The 17,822-nt window shown below is 42.5% G+C and overlaps 1 protein-coding gene across 2 annotated transcripts in view; it reads left to right on the top strand.

Moving 5' to 3' along the window:
- Nucleotides 1-559: 559 nt before the first annotated feature.
- Nucleotides 560-17,822, top strand: part of LOC140202149 (lysosomal proton-coupled steroid conjugate and bile acid symporter SLC46A3) — a 149,455-nt gene continuing 132,192 nt past the window's right edge. For both annotated transcript variants that reach the window (XM_072267020.1, XM_072267019.1), the window contains exons 1-3: nucleotides 560-730; nucleotides 12,650-13,385; nucleotides 14,844-14,941. In XM_072267020.1, the coding sequence (XP_072123121.1) occupies nucleotides 629-730; nucleotides 12,650-13,385; nucleotides 14,844-14,941 (936 nt within the window). In that variant the 5' untranslated portion in view covers nucleotides 560-628. The remainder of the gene's footprint in view (nucleotides 731-12,649; nucleotides 13,386-14,843; nucleotides 14,942-17,822) is intronic.

Genomic DNA, 17,822 nt, shown 5'->3' on the forward strand with positions numbered 1-17,822 from the left:
CTTGTCATGTGTGATCCCAAGTACTTCTGCAATGGAAGTCAAATCAAGTCACATTCATTGTAATATGCACAAGTATGGCGAAATAGAGGTACAGTGGGAAAAAAAAAACAACTTGCTTGCCGCATCATCACAGGTGCATGGGTTCAGTCAACAGACAGAAAATACAGAAATTATATTTGCAGGTGTGAGCCATGTAGTCAAACGTCTCCTCGGGGGGAGCCCGTGTGTGCGTTTTGAAACTAATCAAATTTCATCTCAGGGGAGTGTCAGCACAAAAGTTGACGCTGACATTGACTTCTGACTCGGGGTGAAGGCGAGAGAGAAATAAAAAATGTCATGACGACTATTTATTGGAGTGAACCTCTCGAACCCAGAGGAATGGATAACATGTGATTCACTCATGCCGCGGTGTTGTACTTTGCGGACAATGTGCAAAATCTCCTCCAGGCATCCAGTAAAATTTAGCCGCCGACTTGTTCGCCAAGGTTGCGTGAACGTTGCCATTGGCGCTGGAGGCAGCGGAGGGCGGGTCCGTCTGAAGCACGACCGGCGCTGGACAGGTAGTTAACCCACCTCCCTCACCTGTCTCCCTTACTCGCTGGAGGCGTTGGTTGCAAGTGGCTTTGAAATGGATCTGAGGACCATCGTCACGGTCGAGCCGGTGGTGTTCCTATACTTGATGTCCGGCTTTCTCAACTCCTTCGCTGTTCAGCAGTTGGTGTTGGTCAAGGTGAGTCTGAAGCTGCTAAGCGGCGCCGCGGTTTGGTCCGACTGCTTCCATTCTTTGCCAAAAAACATCGTAGGAACCAGCCGCAAATCCAGAGGCAAACGCACTTCCTCAAAAGTTGCCACCGTTATGAGGTGGTAAGGTGTGCTGCAAAATACTTAGACTTAAGTATTCGCTTTCATATCCTCCCAAAGTACCGTAACGGCAGCAATACCGTTTTGTTCTTGAAGTGTAGTCAATATTTAACATAGGAGCCAATTAATAAACAACAATTCAGCAAATAAAAGTTTTAACCACTTTTTTCACGCTGGAAAATAACTGAGGAATAAACTTTGATCAGACCCATACACTTCCTGGGATCTGTTACTTAGAGATGAGAGAGCGTTAACATTAATTATTCACCACCAGTTAGAATAAGGGAAACGTCAGTCTGGGAAGGTGGTAACTTGGTCCCTCACTCACACTTTACATGTACTAGGCTCATCTTTCCAGCCCAGAGCACAGACACTCTGCAGTCACTTTATTAGGTGCACCTGCTAGTTAATGCAAATATCTAACCAGCCCATCCTGTGGTAGCATGCAGATACCTTCAAGAGGTTCAGTTGTTGTTCAGGCCAAATATCAGAATGGGGAAGAAATGTGATCTGTGAATTTGGCCATGGAATGATAGTTGATTTCAAACAGGGTGGTTTGAGTATCTAAGTAATTACTGATCTCCTGGGATTTTTGCACACAATAGCCTCATGAATTTACAGAGAATGGTGCGCAAAAAAAAACCCAAATAAACATCTAGTGAGTGGCAGTTCTGTGGATGAAAACCCCCTGTTAATATGAGAGGTTGTGGGAGAATGGGCAGACTGGTTCAAACAGACAGGAAGGCGACAGTAACTCAAGTAACCACTCTTAATTTATTTAGAAATACAGTGTGGAATAGCCCCTTCTCGTCCAACAAGCCACCCTGCTCTGCAACCCACATATTTTAACTCTAGCCTAATCACAGGACAATTTACAATGATCAATTAATCTACTAACCAGTTCCATTGGATTGTGGGAGGAAACCCGAGGCACTTGGAGGAAACCCATATGCACACGGGAAGAAAGTACAAGCTTTCTTACAGAGGACGTCGCAATTGTACCCCGAAAATCTGACGCCCTGAGCTATATAGCATTGTGCAACAGTGGTAGGCGGAACATCTCCGAACGCACGACATGTCAACTCGTGAAGTGGGTAGGCTACAGCAGCAGAAGGCCACAAACATACATTCAGTGGCCACTTTACCAGATACAGCAGGTAACTAATAATGTGACTACTGATGGTAGAATGCTGCTTAAATCTGATGGCTGTTTCATCTTATTTCAGGCAGTGATGTCTAGACCCCTACCACTTGGGTGAAATACAATGCCCCCCACCTCCCCTCCACCCTTCTAAAATTACTTCATGTCTACAGTAAAAAGGAAAGACAAAAGTTGCTGGAAACACTCAGCAGGTCAGGTAGCATCTACAGAGAGAGAGAAACAGAGTTATCATGCCAGGTTGAAGACCCTTTGTCAGCAATGACAACTGTTAGCTCTGGTTCTTGTTCTAAAGATGCTGCCTAACTTGGTGAATGCTTGCAACATTTTATGTTCTTATTTCAGATTTCCAGTTTCTGCAAGTTTTAAAAAAAAAAATTTAATTAATTCTAAATCTGTTCCCTCTTACTTTTAACATTACTTTTAAAGGAAGAAGCCTGCCTTAATTTCAGAATTGGCATTTGAATCAGGTCTAATATCACTAGCATATGTTGTGAAATTTGTTAACTTTGCGGCAGCGGTACAATGCAATACATGATAATATAGGAAAAAAACCTGTGAATTACAGTAAGTATGTATGCGTATAGTGAGGTAGTGTTCATGGGTTCAATGTCCATTCAGAAATTGGATGTTAGAGGGGAAGAAGCTGTTCCCAAATTGTTGAGTGTGTGCCTTCAGGCTTCTGTACCTCTTTCCTGACGGTAACAGTGAGAAGAGGACATGTCCTGTGTTGTGTTTTTTATATGTACTGTGGGTTACTAAGAACAAACCATATGTTGGAAGAATAAGAACTAGAACTTTTATTTACAACAGCAAATAGCAACCACATCTTCACCATACAGTTTCTAGATCGTTCTGTCATTTCTGCGCATGCGCCGACCTCTGTCCAATGACGTTCTTACATGTGACACGTGGTATCACCACATCTTCCTTTCCTTAAAAACAATTAGCAACATTAATCAAAACATGCATAATTTAACATGTCTTTATCAGTCTCTCTAGGGGTTTACGAACACCACTAGACCTTCTAAGTGGTTCACACAGTTCTTGTGTTTCGTTGTTATTTTCATGTGTTGTCTGGTGTGCATCAGTTAACTGAAACTTTGAAGTTGGCTCTTTCTTGAGGTCTTTCCGATTTCTTCTTAACACTGCTCCTTCTTCTGTTTGGACCATGTATGATCTGGGTTGGACTTCTTCAAGTACTGTAGCTTTCTGTGTCCATGTGTTCATTTTGTCTTGATTCCTCACTTCATCTCCTTGGTGTAGTTCAGGTAATGGATGAGAACATTTGTCAAAGTAAGTTTTCTGCTTTGCTTTGTGTTCATCTTTCCATCTTTTCACTTGGTCACCTCCCTCTGTTCTCAGAAAGCTCTCATCTATTGGTAGATTGGATCTCAAATGGAGTCCCATCAAGAGCTGAGCAGGTGAAAATCCACACTTCAAGTGGAGTACTACGGTAGGTTAACAAAGCTTTATAAAAATCACCTCCACTATCTTTTGCTTTGTGCATCAGTTTCTTGATAATTTCTACCGACTTCTCAACCAATCCATTGGACTGAGGGAAAAATGGACTAGATGTTGTATGAACAAAGCCCCATTCATGAGCAAAATGTCTCATACATTCACCATTGAATTGTGGACCATTGTCTGTGAAAACTTCATCAGGTACACCATGTCTGAAAAAAACTGATTTCATGCATGTAATTACGTTCTCCGCTGTTGTTCTGCTCAAACCACACACTTCAGGGTACAATGAGTAGTAATCTGTTATTACTAGATGATCTTTGTTGTCAGTTACAAAAAGATCAATGCCTACCTTTTGATAAGGTCTCTGAGGTCTAGGATGTGGATGCAATGGCTCCTTAGGGTTGCTAGGTTGGTATTTAAAGCATATTCGACAAGAAGATACCAACTCTGCAATTTCTTGATTCATCTTGGGCCAAAACATCTCTTCCTGCGCCCTTCTCTTACACTTTTCAATACCTAAGTGGCCTTCATGAATTTTCCCAAGCATTTATTTTTGGAGACTTTTAGGTATCATAATTCTGCAACCTTTGTACAATATCCCATCCACAACAGACAGTTCTGATCTGTGGTTCCAATATTCTTGTACTTCTGAGGTACAGTTCTGCCTATTATCTGGCCATCCATCCATCACCACTTGTATTACCTGACTGAGAGTTTTGTCCTTCTCTGTCTCTAGACTCAGCAGTTTCAACTTCTCAGCAGAAACAGGTACAGTCTCTGTGATCATATCAACAAATGTCTGAACATCAACAGCATGCCTTTGAATGTCTTTTGTTGTTGGATCCACAGCTCTGGAAAGTGTGTCAGCCGTGTACATGAATTTTCCAGGTGTGTATGACACATTCAGTGCATACCTTTGCAATTTGAATTCGCAAAGGACAGTCGCTTAAAGGTTTGCGAAACAATGCAATCAGAGGCTTATGATTGGTTTCAACATTAATAGATTGACCTGACACAAACTGGTGAAATCTCTCACAAGCAAACATAATGCTGAGCAATTCTTTCTCGATTTGGGCGTACCTTGTTTCTGGATCAGATAATGAACGAGGTGCATCTGCCACTGGCAGCCATTCCTGATCATGTTTCTGGAGTAATACTGCCCCGAAGCCCGCTTGAGATGCATCACATGAGATTTTGATGGTTCTCTCAGCATCATAGAATTTCATCACAGGTTCTTTTGAGAGCACTTTCTTGAGATTTTGCCATGCCTTCTCCTGTTCATGATTCCAGCTCCATTCATTTTTCTTTTCTGCTAGCTTCCTCAATGGAGAAAGCTGTTCCAAAAGATCCGGTATGAATTTACTCATGTAGTTGACAATTCCCATAAACCTTTGAACATCCTTCTTACATTGCGGTCTTGGCATGTTCTGAATAGCAGGAACCTTCAGTGGATCAGGGTGCACACCCTCTTTGCTGATGATATCACCCACAAAGGTAAGTTCAGTCACTCCTAGCTGACATTTGTCTTTATTCAACTTCAGGTTTGCCTTGCGTGTTGCCTCTAAGACTTGTCTAACTCTGGCGTCATGCTCTTGTTTAGATGATCCCCGAACAATAATATCGTCCATGGAAGTATCCACGCCCTCAATGTGCTAATACAGCATGTGAATGGTTTTATGGTATATTTCAGGAGCTGATGCAATTCCAAACGGAAGACTAAGGAAACAGTACCTGGCAAAAAGAGTGTAAAGGTACACAACTTTCAACTCGGTTCATCTAGTTTAAGTTGCCAGAATCCAGAGGATGCATCTAATTTACTAAAGTACTTTGCATTAGCAAACTGTGACATAATTTCTTCACGAGTAGGCAATTTGAAATGTTCTCTTTTATTGGCTCAATTCAAGTCTCTTGGATCTAAGCAAATCCCCAGTTTTCCATTTTTCTTATCAACAATGACAAGCGAATTGACCCATTCAGTCGATTCATCAATTTTTTTTATGACTCCTAGCCGTTCCATTGTGTCAAGCTCTGTTTTCAGTTGATGACGTAATGCAAAAGGTACTTTTCTACATGGATGTACTACGGGTGGCTCTGTGTTGTCAATTTCAATCGTGTGCTCTCCTGGAAGACAACCAAGCCCTTTGAACAAGTCCTCATACTCTTTCATCAAGTCACTGTATTCTGACTCTGTGTCACTGTCCAGGACTAAGAATCTTTTTACCAAATTCAGTCTCTCACAAGCAGATAAACCCAGTATTGACTGTACATTTTTTGGCACGACCACAAATGAAAGCGTGTGCACCATATTTTTGTGTGATACTTTTACCACTCATGTTCCTTTAACTGAAATGTCTGCACCTGAATACCCAGTCACTCTTATATTTGTCTGATGTAACTTTGGTCTAGGCTTTAATGCATTAAACTCAGATTCTGCCAGAACATTTACTTGTGCTCCAGTATCCAGTTTAAACAGAATATTGTTTTGGTTCACCTGCAATGGAAGTCCAGTCATTCTTATTTTGTTCGTTTTCACAAAGCACATCTATATGAAACTCCTCCCGTTCATTTTCAAACACTGCAAGTCTCCCCTCTCCACGCCACCGATGTTGTCCAAGGGAAGGACATTAGGACCCATACAGCTTGGCCCCAGTGTCGTCGCAGAGCACTGTGTAGTTAAGTGCCTTGCTCAAGGACACATACACTGCCTCAGCCAAGGCTCGAACTAGCGACCTTCAAATCACTAGACGAATGCCTTAACCACTTGGCCACTCACCAACACTATCAATAAATAGCAATAAATAACAAGCATAAAATAGCAATCTAACAGAATCTTTTAATGATTCCTTTAATGTATGTAGTTATCCTCTTTTGTTCAAGAGCCTGATGGTTGAGGGGTAGTAACTGTTTTTGAACCTGGTGACGCAAGTCCTGAGGCACCTGCACCTTCTACCTGGAGGTAGAAGTGAGAAAAGAGCACGGCCTGGTTGGTGAGGATCCCTGATAATGGATTCTGTTTTTCTACAGCAACGTTTCATGTAGATGTGCTCAATGGTTAGGAGGGTTTTACCTGTGATATACTGGGCTGAATCCACTACCTTTTGTAGGATTTTCTGCACAAAAGCATCGGTGTTCCCACACCAGGCCATGGTGCAGCCAGTCAGCACACTCTCCACCACACACCTATAGAAGCTTGCCAAGGTTTTCAATGACATGTCAGATCTCCACAAACTCCTGAGGAAGTAAAGGCACTGTCCTGCTTTCTTCACAATAATGTTTTTATAATGGATCCAGGACAGGTCCTCTGTAATAGTAACACCCAGAAATTTAAAGTTACTGACCCTCTCCACTTCTGATCCTCCGATGACTACTGGATCATGGACCTCTGGTATCCCTCTCCTGAAGTCTACAATCATTTCTTCGGTCTTGTTGACATTAAGTGAGAAGTTGTTGGAATTACACCACCCAGCCAAGTTTTTAATCTCCCTCCTGTATGCTGATTCATCACCACCCGTGATATGGCCCACAACAGTGGTGTCATCAGCAAACTTGTATATGGTGTTGGAGCTGTACTTGGCCTCACAGTCACAGGTGTAAAGCGAGTAGAGCAGGGGGCTAGGTACACGTCCCAGCGGTGCTCCTGTACTGATGGAGCTGTTCTTGCCAATCCAAACCGACCAGGGTCTATAAGTGAGGAAATCCAGGATCAAATTACACACGGCAGTAATGAGGCCCAAGTCTTGGAGTTTACTGTTTAGTTTTGAGGGGATGATGGTGTTAAATGCTGAGTTGTAATCGATAAGGAGCATCCTGATGTATGCATCTTTGTTGTCCAGATGTCCCAGGGTTATGTGAAGAGTCAATGAGATGCCATCTGCTGTAGACCTGTTGCTTCGTTAGGTGAATTGGAGCAGATCCAAGTCACCATTCTGACAGGAGCTGATATGCTTTAACACCAGCCTCCCAAAACACTTCATCACTGGGGATGTAATTGCCACTGGGAGCTAGTCATTTAGACAGGATACTATGTTCTTTTTGGGGACAGGTACCATTGAAGCCTGCTTGAAGAAAACTTCCAGAGCAAGAGGTTGAAGATATCCATGAACACACCAGCCAGTTGGTCAGCAGAACTCTTCATTACTCAGCCAGATACTCCATCTAGACTGGATGTTTTCCTTGAATTCACTCTCCTGAAAGCAGCATGCACGCCATCTTCAGATACTGAGACCAAAGAATCACAGAGAAACATGGGGTTGCGCGATGGCTCCTCCCTGTTCTGGTGGTCAAAGCGAGCATAGAAGGCACTGAGCTCATTTGGAAGCGAAGCTCTGCTGTCCCCATGTCGCAAGATTTAACTTTGTAGGTGGTTATGGCATTCAGACCCTGCCATAGAGGCCAAGCATCCCTCGTTGATTCCAGTTTAGTCTGGAATCTCCACTTCTTGTAGCATTCTTGATCTCCAGACTTGAGTGCCTCTGATCTGGCTCTCAGCAGGTTCCAGATTTCATTGTTTGCCCAGGGCTTTTGATTGTTGAAAACCCTGAATGATTTTGGGGGGGGGGGCACCTTCATCCACAGCTGTTTAAATAAAGTCTATAATGACTCCGGTGTAATCATTCAGGTCCTCAGACGAATTCTTGAACACGGCCCAGTCCACTGACTCAAGGCAATAAAAAAAAGGCAATCCTGTAACCATTCCTCAGCCTCCTGTGCTCACATGCTGGTGATATGGACTCACTTTCAAGGACTCTATTTCTCATGTTGTTGATATTTATTGCTTATTTATTATTATTATTATTTCTTTCCTCTTGTATTTGCATAGTTTGTTATCTTTTGCATACTGGTTGAATGGCCAACTTGGTTATTATTCTACTATGGATTCATTGAGTATGCTCACAAGTCAATGAATCTCAGGGTTATATGTGGTGGCATATATGTACTTTGATAATACATTTACTTTGAACATTACAATTGTTGTACTCGGTCCGCTGACCAATGATGGAAAGCACATTTCACCACCCTGTCTACCATTTTCGGAGAACTCTGTACTTGTTTTCTCTGAATGTCTCTTTTCTACAACGCTCTCCAGGTCCCTGCCGTTCAGTGTATATTCTGGTCCGGCTTGTTGTATCACTTCCCTTTTCAATATGTAGTTGATGTGGTGTGGAGTGCAGTTACTGTTTAAAATACAGGAAACAATTTTCGCGTAACACTTTCCGCCGAGCTGACCAGAGAGTCTGAATCAGAAATGTAGGTTTAGGGTTAAACATTCAGGACAGAAGATGCTTTCAATTTGTATCGAGAGATCTCTTACGCCTTGTTTCAAAATTTCATCCAAAAGATGACAGTGTTTCTCTTCCTTGTTACTACCTTCTGGATTTCGGTGCTCAGATCTCCTATGAGAACCCTGAACCTGTGACCTGATTTGGGCAGTCATGCTATCCTCTGTGACATATTAAAATACGTGTGTGATCTTGGTTGTTCTCCACTGAGTAGGTGAGGGATTCTCGTGAAAGTCACAGACAGAGAGAACGCAAGAGATTCCACGGATGCTGGAAATCTTGGGCAACACGCAACAAATGCTGGAGGGACATGGCGAGTCTGACAGCATCTATTCTGCTTCTTGAGCCCATCCCCCCCATTGGGACGTAGGCCACCAACAGCAGCTCACCGGAGTCCGCTGTCCTGGGCCAGTCTTTCAAATTGTCTCCAGATGTAGCCCATCATTGAATACCCTTCCTCTCCCAGCGATGGTATCTTTGTAGCTTCTGTTGGCGTTTCTGTAGTGCTGGGTTTTTATGGGATGTGTTTGCTAGACCCATGCCTGACCCTTCTCCTTTGGAACTGTCCATGATGGAGATGGCTGGCATCTATGGAGAGGAATGAAGAGTTAACTTTTCAGGCTGTGACTGTTCTTCGGCACTGGAAAGAAAGCGAGCAGAAGCCAGAATAAGAAGGTAGATAGAGAACATTCTCTCATTGACGGAAGGGGTCAGAGTCTAGGAAAAATAGAATGAAAATCCGCTGCAAGTGAGGTGATGAAAATTCAATAGCGTGCTGGGAAAGTGACAGAGCATAGAAACAGACCATTCAGCCTGCCATGCCCATGCTATCAATTATAATGGCTTACATGGACATCGCGGCAGATGAGTCTGTTTTTGATAATATACCTATTTACACTAATCCCCTTTAATAGGATTTGGTGCACAGTCCACTGTACCTAGGCGATTCAAGTGCTCACCCAGATGATTCTTAAATGTTGTGAGAGTATTTTGATTTCAGAATGAGGATCTGGATCTGCAATGCACTGCCAGTGGTCAAAGTGGATGCAGATTTATTGTGATGTCTGAAAGGGAGCTGGATAAATTGCTGAAACCATAGGGCTTTGGGAAGTGAGTAAGTAAGTGAGGGAGCACAATCAAAAAATGCTGGTGAATGCAGCAGGCCAGGCAGCATCTCTAGGAAGAGGTACAGTCGACGTTTCAGTCTGGGACCCTTCATCAGGACTAACTGAAAGAAGAGATAGTAGGAGATTTGAAAGTGGGAGGGGAAGGGGGGGAGATCCAAAATGATAGGAGAAGACAGGAGGGGAGGGGTAGATCTAAGAGCTGGAAAGTTGATTGGCAAAAGGGATACCAGACTGGAGAAGGGAGAGGATCATGGGACAGGAAGCCTGGGGAGAGAGAGAAGCGGGGAGGGGAGCCCGGAGGGTGGACAGCAGGCAAGGAGTTATAGTGAGAGGGACAGAGGGAGAAAAAAGAGAGAGAGGAAAAAAGGGGGAAAAATAAAAAATATATTAAAAAAATTAAATAAACAAATAAGGGATGGGATGTGAAGGGGAGGAGGGACAGTAACGGAAGTTAGGGAAGTCAATATACATGCCATCAGGTTGGGGGCTACCCAGACGGAATATAAGTTGTTGTTCCTCCAACCTGAGTGTGGCTTCATCTTGACAGTAGAGGAGGCCATGGATAGACATATCAGAGTGTGAATGGGATGTGGGAATTAAAATGTGTGGCCACTGGGAGATCTTGCTTTCTCTGGCGGACAGAGCGAGGGTGTTCAGCAAAACGGTAAGTGGAGGAATGGGACTAGTTCTGGCATAGAACCAGTATGAAATTGATAGTCTGATTTGCCCCTGAAAGCAACTCAAATATCAAACAGTTTTCAGTGCCTGAAGCCATTCAGTAGCTCATTGTCTTTTGTCCATGACTTGTGTGTACATAGTTATTATTTCAGACATTCTTAGTCTGATTTGGATGGAGGACCAAATATCAAAACCCTGGCGTACTAATAGATCAATAGGGTTAGTGAAATTAGCCAATAGCTGTACTCAAACAAGTGAAAACTGCTTCAAACTTAATATCATTTCCCAAAAAATCACCTCATTTTTAACAGCTTAGTTTGAATTTTACTGACAGTTTCAATTTAAATATTTTAAGCTAATTAATTAATATTTTTAAACTAATTGACAAAATAAAAGATAATTCAAGTCTGCTTAAGGCTGCTTGATTGCTTTGATATTCCTGTAAACAGATGCTGTTTTTATCTGAATGTTACCGACAGATTTACTTTGGCTCTTGAAGGAGTTGGAATCCATATTACTTTTCCTGATTATGTTAGCTAAAGACTTTTCACTTTGCATGCAGTATTTGCACTCATTGGCCACTGTATTAGGTACTCCTGTACACCTGCTCTTTAAAGCATGTATCTAATCAGCCAATCATGTGGCAGCAATTCAATGCATATAAGCATGCAGACATGATCAAGATGTTCAGTCGTTCAGAACATGGAAAGATGGGGTGGATTGAGTGTCTCAAAATGCTGGTCTCCTCGGATTTAATGCACAACAGTCTCTAGGAATCATATTCTACAGAAGAATTTTTTCCTAACCACCTCCCCCACCTCAAATTTGTCATTACTTTTTAACTTCTTTCTGGACACCTTTTGTTCTTAGGACACTAAAGTCCCCGAGAAGGTGCAGAAAAACAAATTATTCAAGCATTTCATTGATGGGAGATTTTAGTTACAAAGCTGGATTGGTGCAAAAATAAACATGACTCAGCTACAGGCCTTGGTATTCTTCAAATGTGATTCTTCATTCCAGTCACGGCCAATCCACTTTATTAATGCTGCATTCCTGTCTTTTCCCTATACCCTTTGATGCTTAGTGCTTCTAGGAATTGTCTGTCTTTTCTCTTACTAAGTAACTTGGCCTCTATAGCTTGCCGTGGAAGCAAATTCTACAGTTCACCACTCCCTGACTGAAGAAATTCCTCCTTATCCCAATCCTTAATCTCTTGCCCTGTGATTTTAAACCATGATACTTTTCGGGACACCTCAGCTAAGGGGAACTTTCTCCTTTCATTCTGTTGAGCTCTAGCCAATACAGAACTACTTCACTCAATCTCCCCCCATCCAACTGATCTACCACCTTACAGATCAGTCTGCTGAACCTTTACTGCACTCCCTCTATAACAAGGGGTCCCAATCTGTGGTCCATGGACTCCTGGATTAATGGCAAATAAAAGGTTAGGAACCTCTGCTCTGCATGGAGAAAAGAGCTAGAATTGGCATTGATGGGATTGGAGAGGCCGTCATTGATAAAGGTTAGCATTAAAGAATTTGGGTGTATTTAAGACAAATATCAATAAGTTCTTGAACAGTAATGGGGGTAAAGATTATAGAGCGAAGGCAGGAAAATAGAATACAGAGAAAAAAACAACTGCGATTGAATGGCAGAGCAGATCTGATGGGCTGAATGGCCTAATTTGCTTCTCTATCATGACCTTGAGATTGTTCTAATTGAAGCTGCTATAAACCTATTGAGCCAAATGGCCTTTATCTTGCAGCAAGTTTATTATTCCTTTTTTAAATTGAGATACAGCGCCGAATAGGCCATTCTGGCCCTTCAAGTCACACCGCCTAGCAATCACCCGACTTAATCCCAGCCTAATCGTAGGACAATTTACAATGACCAATGAAACTACCAACTGTACATCATTGGAGCACCCAAAGAAAACCCTCGCGGTCAGGGGGAGAACGTACAAAGTCCTTACAGTCAGCAGCCGGAATTGAACCTGGGTTGCTTGTACTGTAAAGTGTTGTGGTAGCCACTATGTTCACTTCATAATGTTGAATAATTGAAGTGTTTATGTCTTCCAGGTCTGTGAAGAGCTGCATTTCAAAAAAGAAGTGTGTAGCAACTTCTCACACAATTCACAGGAATCGCTCATGATTCAAAGTAAAGCCTCGTATGTTATGCTACTCTACGTAGCTGTTCTTTCCTTCTTGTCTATACCTATGTCAATCCTGCTTGGTGCCTGGTCTGATCAAGGAGGTCGTAAGCTTGGTATGATATTGCCTTGTGTTGGCGCATTAATTGGTGGCGTAACTTTGATAGTGATGGTGTGCGTGAAAGAAATGTCCGTGTACTGGTGCATTTTAGCGTCTGCTTTGATCGCAATCTTTGGAAATTATGCTGTTATTTTTCTCAGTGTCCTCAGTTATATTTCTGACATTACTAATGTTGAGGATCGAACCAAGTACAATGGCATTGTAGAAGCAATGATTTATATCGGGGGGACTGTTGGTTTTCTACTGAGTGGATGGTTGTTCCAGAGTTTTACCTTAACATATTGTTTTGGTGTGTACTGTGGATGCCAAGTACTGACTATTTGCTACGTACTTCTGTGGCTGAAGGAGTCAAGTCATTCCAGTGAACGGATGCATTTGTCTGATGAAACACCTCTGGACAGCACAGGTAGAACCCTAAAAATGGCCTTGTTATTATATGCCTCAAGAACATGGAAAACTTTTTCGAAGGCACGAGAAGGACAAAATCGATTGAAGCTCTATCTCATTTTCTTTTGTGGCACGTTGATAAGTGTTTGCAGCACTGGTAAGTTGCAATTTATTTTTTATGTTCAAGGCAGCTTGATGTCCTAGAGTGCGAATCCGTTTGGGCTGGGCTTGTGTTTGAGTTCATGTGTCTGATGTCACAATGCTAGTCATTGTAGAGAATGTAACTGATCTTAATTTTTTTCTTGTTTAATCTCATTTGGTTTTTTCCCTTGGCTGGTGTTCTTTATTAATTAAGAAATGAAAGTGGACCTTTGTTCCATTTCAATTATATTTAAATAAAATCTTCTGTTGCACATTGGGAAGATTTGCAGTAAACTTCGTTAAGTTGATGAGATCAGGGACATTGGTCTCAGGGAAATGGAAGGAAATGGAGATGAAAAACAAATTGCTGTTATAGAATCAGAGAAGTATAGCACAGAAACAGGCCTTTTGGCCCATCTAGTCAGTGCCGAAACCACTTAGACTGCCTATTCCCGTTGACCTGCACTGGGACCATAGCTCTCCAAATGTCTATCCACGTACCTATCCAAACTTCTCTCAAACGTTGAAATTGAGCTTGCATGCTTTACTTCTGTGGGCAGCTCATTCTACACTCTCACAACCCTCTGAAGTTTCCCCTCATGTTCCCCTTAAGCTTTTCACTTTTCATCCTTAACCCATGACCTCTGATTGTAGTTCCACCCCAACCTCAGTGGAAAAAGACTAACTATGCCCCTCGTAATTTTGTATACCTCTATCAAATGTTCCCTCAATCTTCTACGTTTTAAGGCATATAGTCCTAACCTATTCAATCCCTCTTTTATAAATTAGATCCTCCAGACCTAGCAATATTCTTGTAAATTTGCTCTGTATTCCAGATTAGGCTTTGGCAACGTCTCATACAACGGCAATATAACATCTCATCTCCTGAGGATGTGCTAAGTTTAATTGTAAACTGCGTATAGGTAAGTTACCAAAGTCCCAAAAAGGGGTGGTCTATGGGAGTAGGCAGTTTTAATGGTTCAGCATGGTCTAGATGGGCCGATAGTCCTGTTTCTAAACTGTACTTTTCTGTGACTCTATGACTCACATGGGCAACTCTTGTAGCTCTGTGGAGAAAGAACAGAATGTATACAGTCAGTACTCAAGGCCAGGACTGAACCCAGATCTTTAGATCTGTGAGATAGTAACACTAACCACAGTGCTGCTATGTTGCAGAGGGTATGGTTAGGCCAAGATTGACCAATCATGTTTTGTGATGTCAGAGAAATTTGAGTGTTATGTCTATGGTGGAAGGAAAATTATATGTGGTAAGATAAAATTGGATGAGAAAGGCAATTATTATTTTCTTGTTTTCGATTATGTCAATATAGTTTAAGTAGCTTCAGGACTAATGTTACCATGACTTTTCCTCATCAGGTACTTAAAATTTTCTCTCTACTACAATCGATTATCAAAAAAAAGATGCAATGTCCTAAAATTATCTACATGTTAAATCATTTTCAATATTTTGCAGGTGAACAAGCTATTCTGATTTTATTCCTGACGTTGCCACCACAGCACTTTTCACCAGAACTATATGGAGTGTACAACGCAATGAAGATGTTTCTTGGTGTAAGTACTGGGCAAGGGTATTGGCCTCCCCTGCATGTTGCCTATGTTTGATTCTCCTATCGCCAGCTCAGGTATGTAAGGTTCCCAATATGAGATGGTTGAGCTGAATGGGTGATTTTTGTGCTGTAAATCCCGTGTACATTTGTTGGAGAAGCCTTGCGTGAAGAATACAATCCAAACAGAGCTGCACGTATTCTTGCATTCCAAAGCACTTACAGATATGTTTGCACTTTATTGTTTTGGCTTTGCTGTCTTTTGATAATTACTTAAAGATCAATGTGTTCACCTGTATCCTTTCCCTTTATCCAATTTTCTGTTTTCCCCCTCCTCTCCTGTTTAGAAAATCTTCTTGTTTGAAGCATGTAGATGATTACACATATGCATTCCTATAGAGTATTTGACAGCAATCAGGTGTAGGGATCTTGCTTCTTTTGCCTTTCTTTTCTTCTGGGTTAAATTCATTTAGCAGTACAACCTAATTATGCACAGCACAGGGAGACAACTGACAAGTTACATACTCTCAAGTCCTGATATCAAAATAAGTCGTTTACTTAAACGTTGGTAACTCTGGTTTCATTTGGGGTAAAAGGGGCCAGTCTTAAAAATGCAGTCTGCTTGAAATTTGTTCTTGCAAAAGGGCTGGGATTATTTCCCTTGATTCCTTAAGTTGGTATAGTCGGTGGAGGGAGTGGGGATAAACTAGCACGACCTATTAAACGTTTCCGATGGCATGCATCTCAAATAGCCTCTGACAACCAAGTCCAGCTCCTGACCTTCACGTGCAGCTTAGTTACTAAGCCCAGCGGAACTACTACTACTGACAGGTGAAGGGGCAAGGCTGGGTTACTGGTGCCTTAAAACCAGTCGCCGGGCAGATGGGGCTCATTTGCTGTGGTTGACAGCTTATCTAGGAAGACGAAAACTCTGATCTCAAACCTTTGCTTCCTTACGGCTATGCTCATTCATGGGGAAAGCCTTGAGAGTGAACCCTGGGGAAATATCTGGAGCTGGGGTCCCTAACGCAGTCCTGCATTGTGTTCATTACTGACCGGCAACTCCCGCGATGCCGCTGGTCTCTGTCATCCATTGGATTCGTCAGCTGTGTGGAGACGGGGAGCCTGCTATCAGTGCAACAGCTTACTCTACATATTGTACTGCCCTGGCTTGCATACCACCTCCAGGGCTGGGACGCAACATCCAAAGTTGACCCTGACCAATAGAGAGTCTATTTCCTCTGGAACAAAGGAGGCTGAGGGGTGACCTTATAGAGGCATTTAAAATCTTGAGGGGTATCAATAAGGTGGATGGTCCGTCTTTTTCCCCCCCAAGGTAAAACGGATCTAAAATTAAAGGACATAGGTTTAAGGTGAGAGGGGAAGGATTTAAAATGGACCAGGGGGACAAATATTTCTTTCAAAAGGGTAGGGGGGGGCATGTGGAACAAGCTGCCAGAGGAAATGCTAGAGGCAGATACAATTACGACTTTTCGAAGGCATTTTGACAGGAGAATGGATAGGAAAGGTTGTGTACATAAGACCATAAGACATAGGAGAAGAAATAGGCCATTTGGCCCATTGAGTCTTCTCTACCATTCAATCCGGGCTGATCCATTTTTTCCCTTCCTCAGTCCCATTCCCTAGCCTTCTTCCCATAACTTTTGATGCCGTGACCAATCAAGAACCTATCAATACCCCCAATGACCTGTCCTGCACTGCTGCCTGTGGTAATAAATTCCACAAATTCACCACCATCTGGCTAAAGAAATTTCTGTGCATTGGTTTTAAATGGACGCCCCTCTATTCGGAGGCTGTGCCTCTTGTCCTAGACTCACCCACTATGGGAAACATCTTTTCCACATCTTGTCTACCTAGGCCTTTCAATATTCAAAAGGTTTCAACAAGATCCCCCCATATCCTCCTAAATTCCAGCGTACAGACCCAGAGCTATTAAATGTTCCTTGTATGATAACCCTGTCATTCCCAGAATCATCGTTGTGAACATCCTCTGAACCCTCCCCGATGCACATCTTTTCTTTGACAAGGAGCCCAAAACTGTTCACAATTCTCAAGGTGAGACCTCACCAGTGCTTTATATAGTCTCAGCGTCACATTCCTGCTCTGGTATTCTTGACCTCTTGAAATGAATGCTAACATTGCATTTGCCTTCTTCACCACTGACTCTACCTGCAAATTAGCCTTTAGGGTCTTCTGTAGAAGAACTCCCAAGTCCATTTGCATCTCAGATTTTTGGATTTTCTTCCCATTTAGAAAATATTCTGCACATTTATTTCCACTACCAAAGCGCAAGACCGTGCATTTTCCGACGTTGTATTTCATTTGCCACTTTCTTGCCCATTCTCCTAATCTGTCTAATCCTACCTGTTTCTTCCACACTACCTGTCCATCCACCAATCTTTGTATCCTCTGCAAACTTGGTAACAAAGCCATCTATTCCATCATCTAAATCATTGATATACAGCATAAAAAGAAAAGATCCTAACATCCCTGTGGAACACCACGAGTCACCGGCAGCCAACCAGAAAAGGATCCTTCTACTCCCTCAAAGGACCCTTCTTCAGGACTGGAAAGGAAGGGGGAAGATGCCAGAGTAAAAAGGTGGGGGGAGGGGAAGGAGGATAGCTAGAGCGTGATAGGTGAAGCCTATAGGTGAAGAAAGGTAAAGGGCTGGAGAAAAAGGGATCTGATCGGAGAATTGAGTGAAGCATAGGAGAAAGAGAAGGAGGAGGGGCACCAGTGGGTGGTAATAGGCAGGTGAGAAGAGATAAGGGGCAAGAGTGGGGAATAGAAGAGGAGGGGAGGGGAGGGAAATTGTTTGTTTATTTATTAACCAGAAGGATATCTGTAATATCAGGTTGGAGGCT

The sequence above is a fragment of the Mobula birostris genome, chromosome 8 (assembly GCF_030028105.1).
Source record: "Mobula birostris isolate sMobBir1 chromosome 8, sMobBir1.hap1, whole genome shotgun sequence".
Classification (NCBI taxonomy): domain Eukaryota; kingdom Metazoa; phylum Chordata; class Chondrichthyes; order Myliobatiformes; family Myliobatidae; genus Mobula; species Mobula birostris.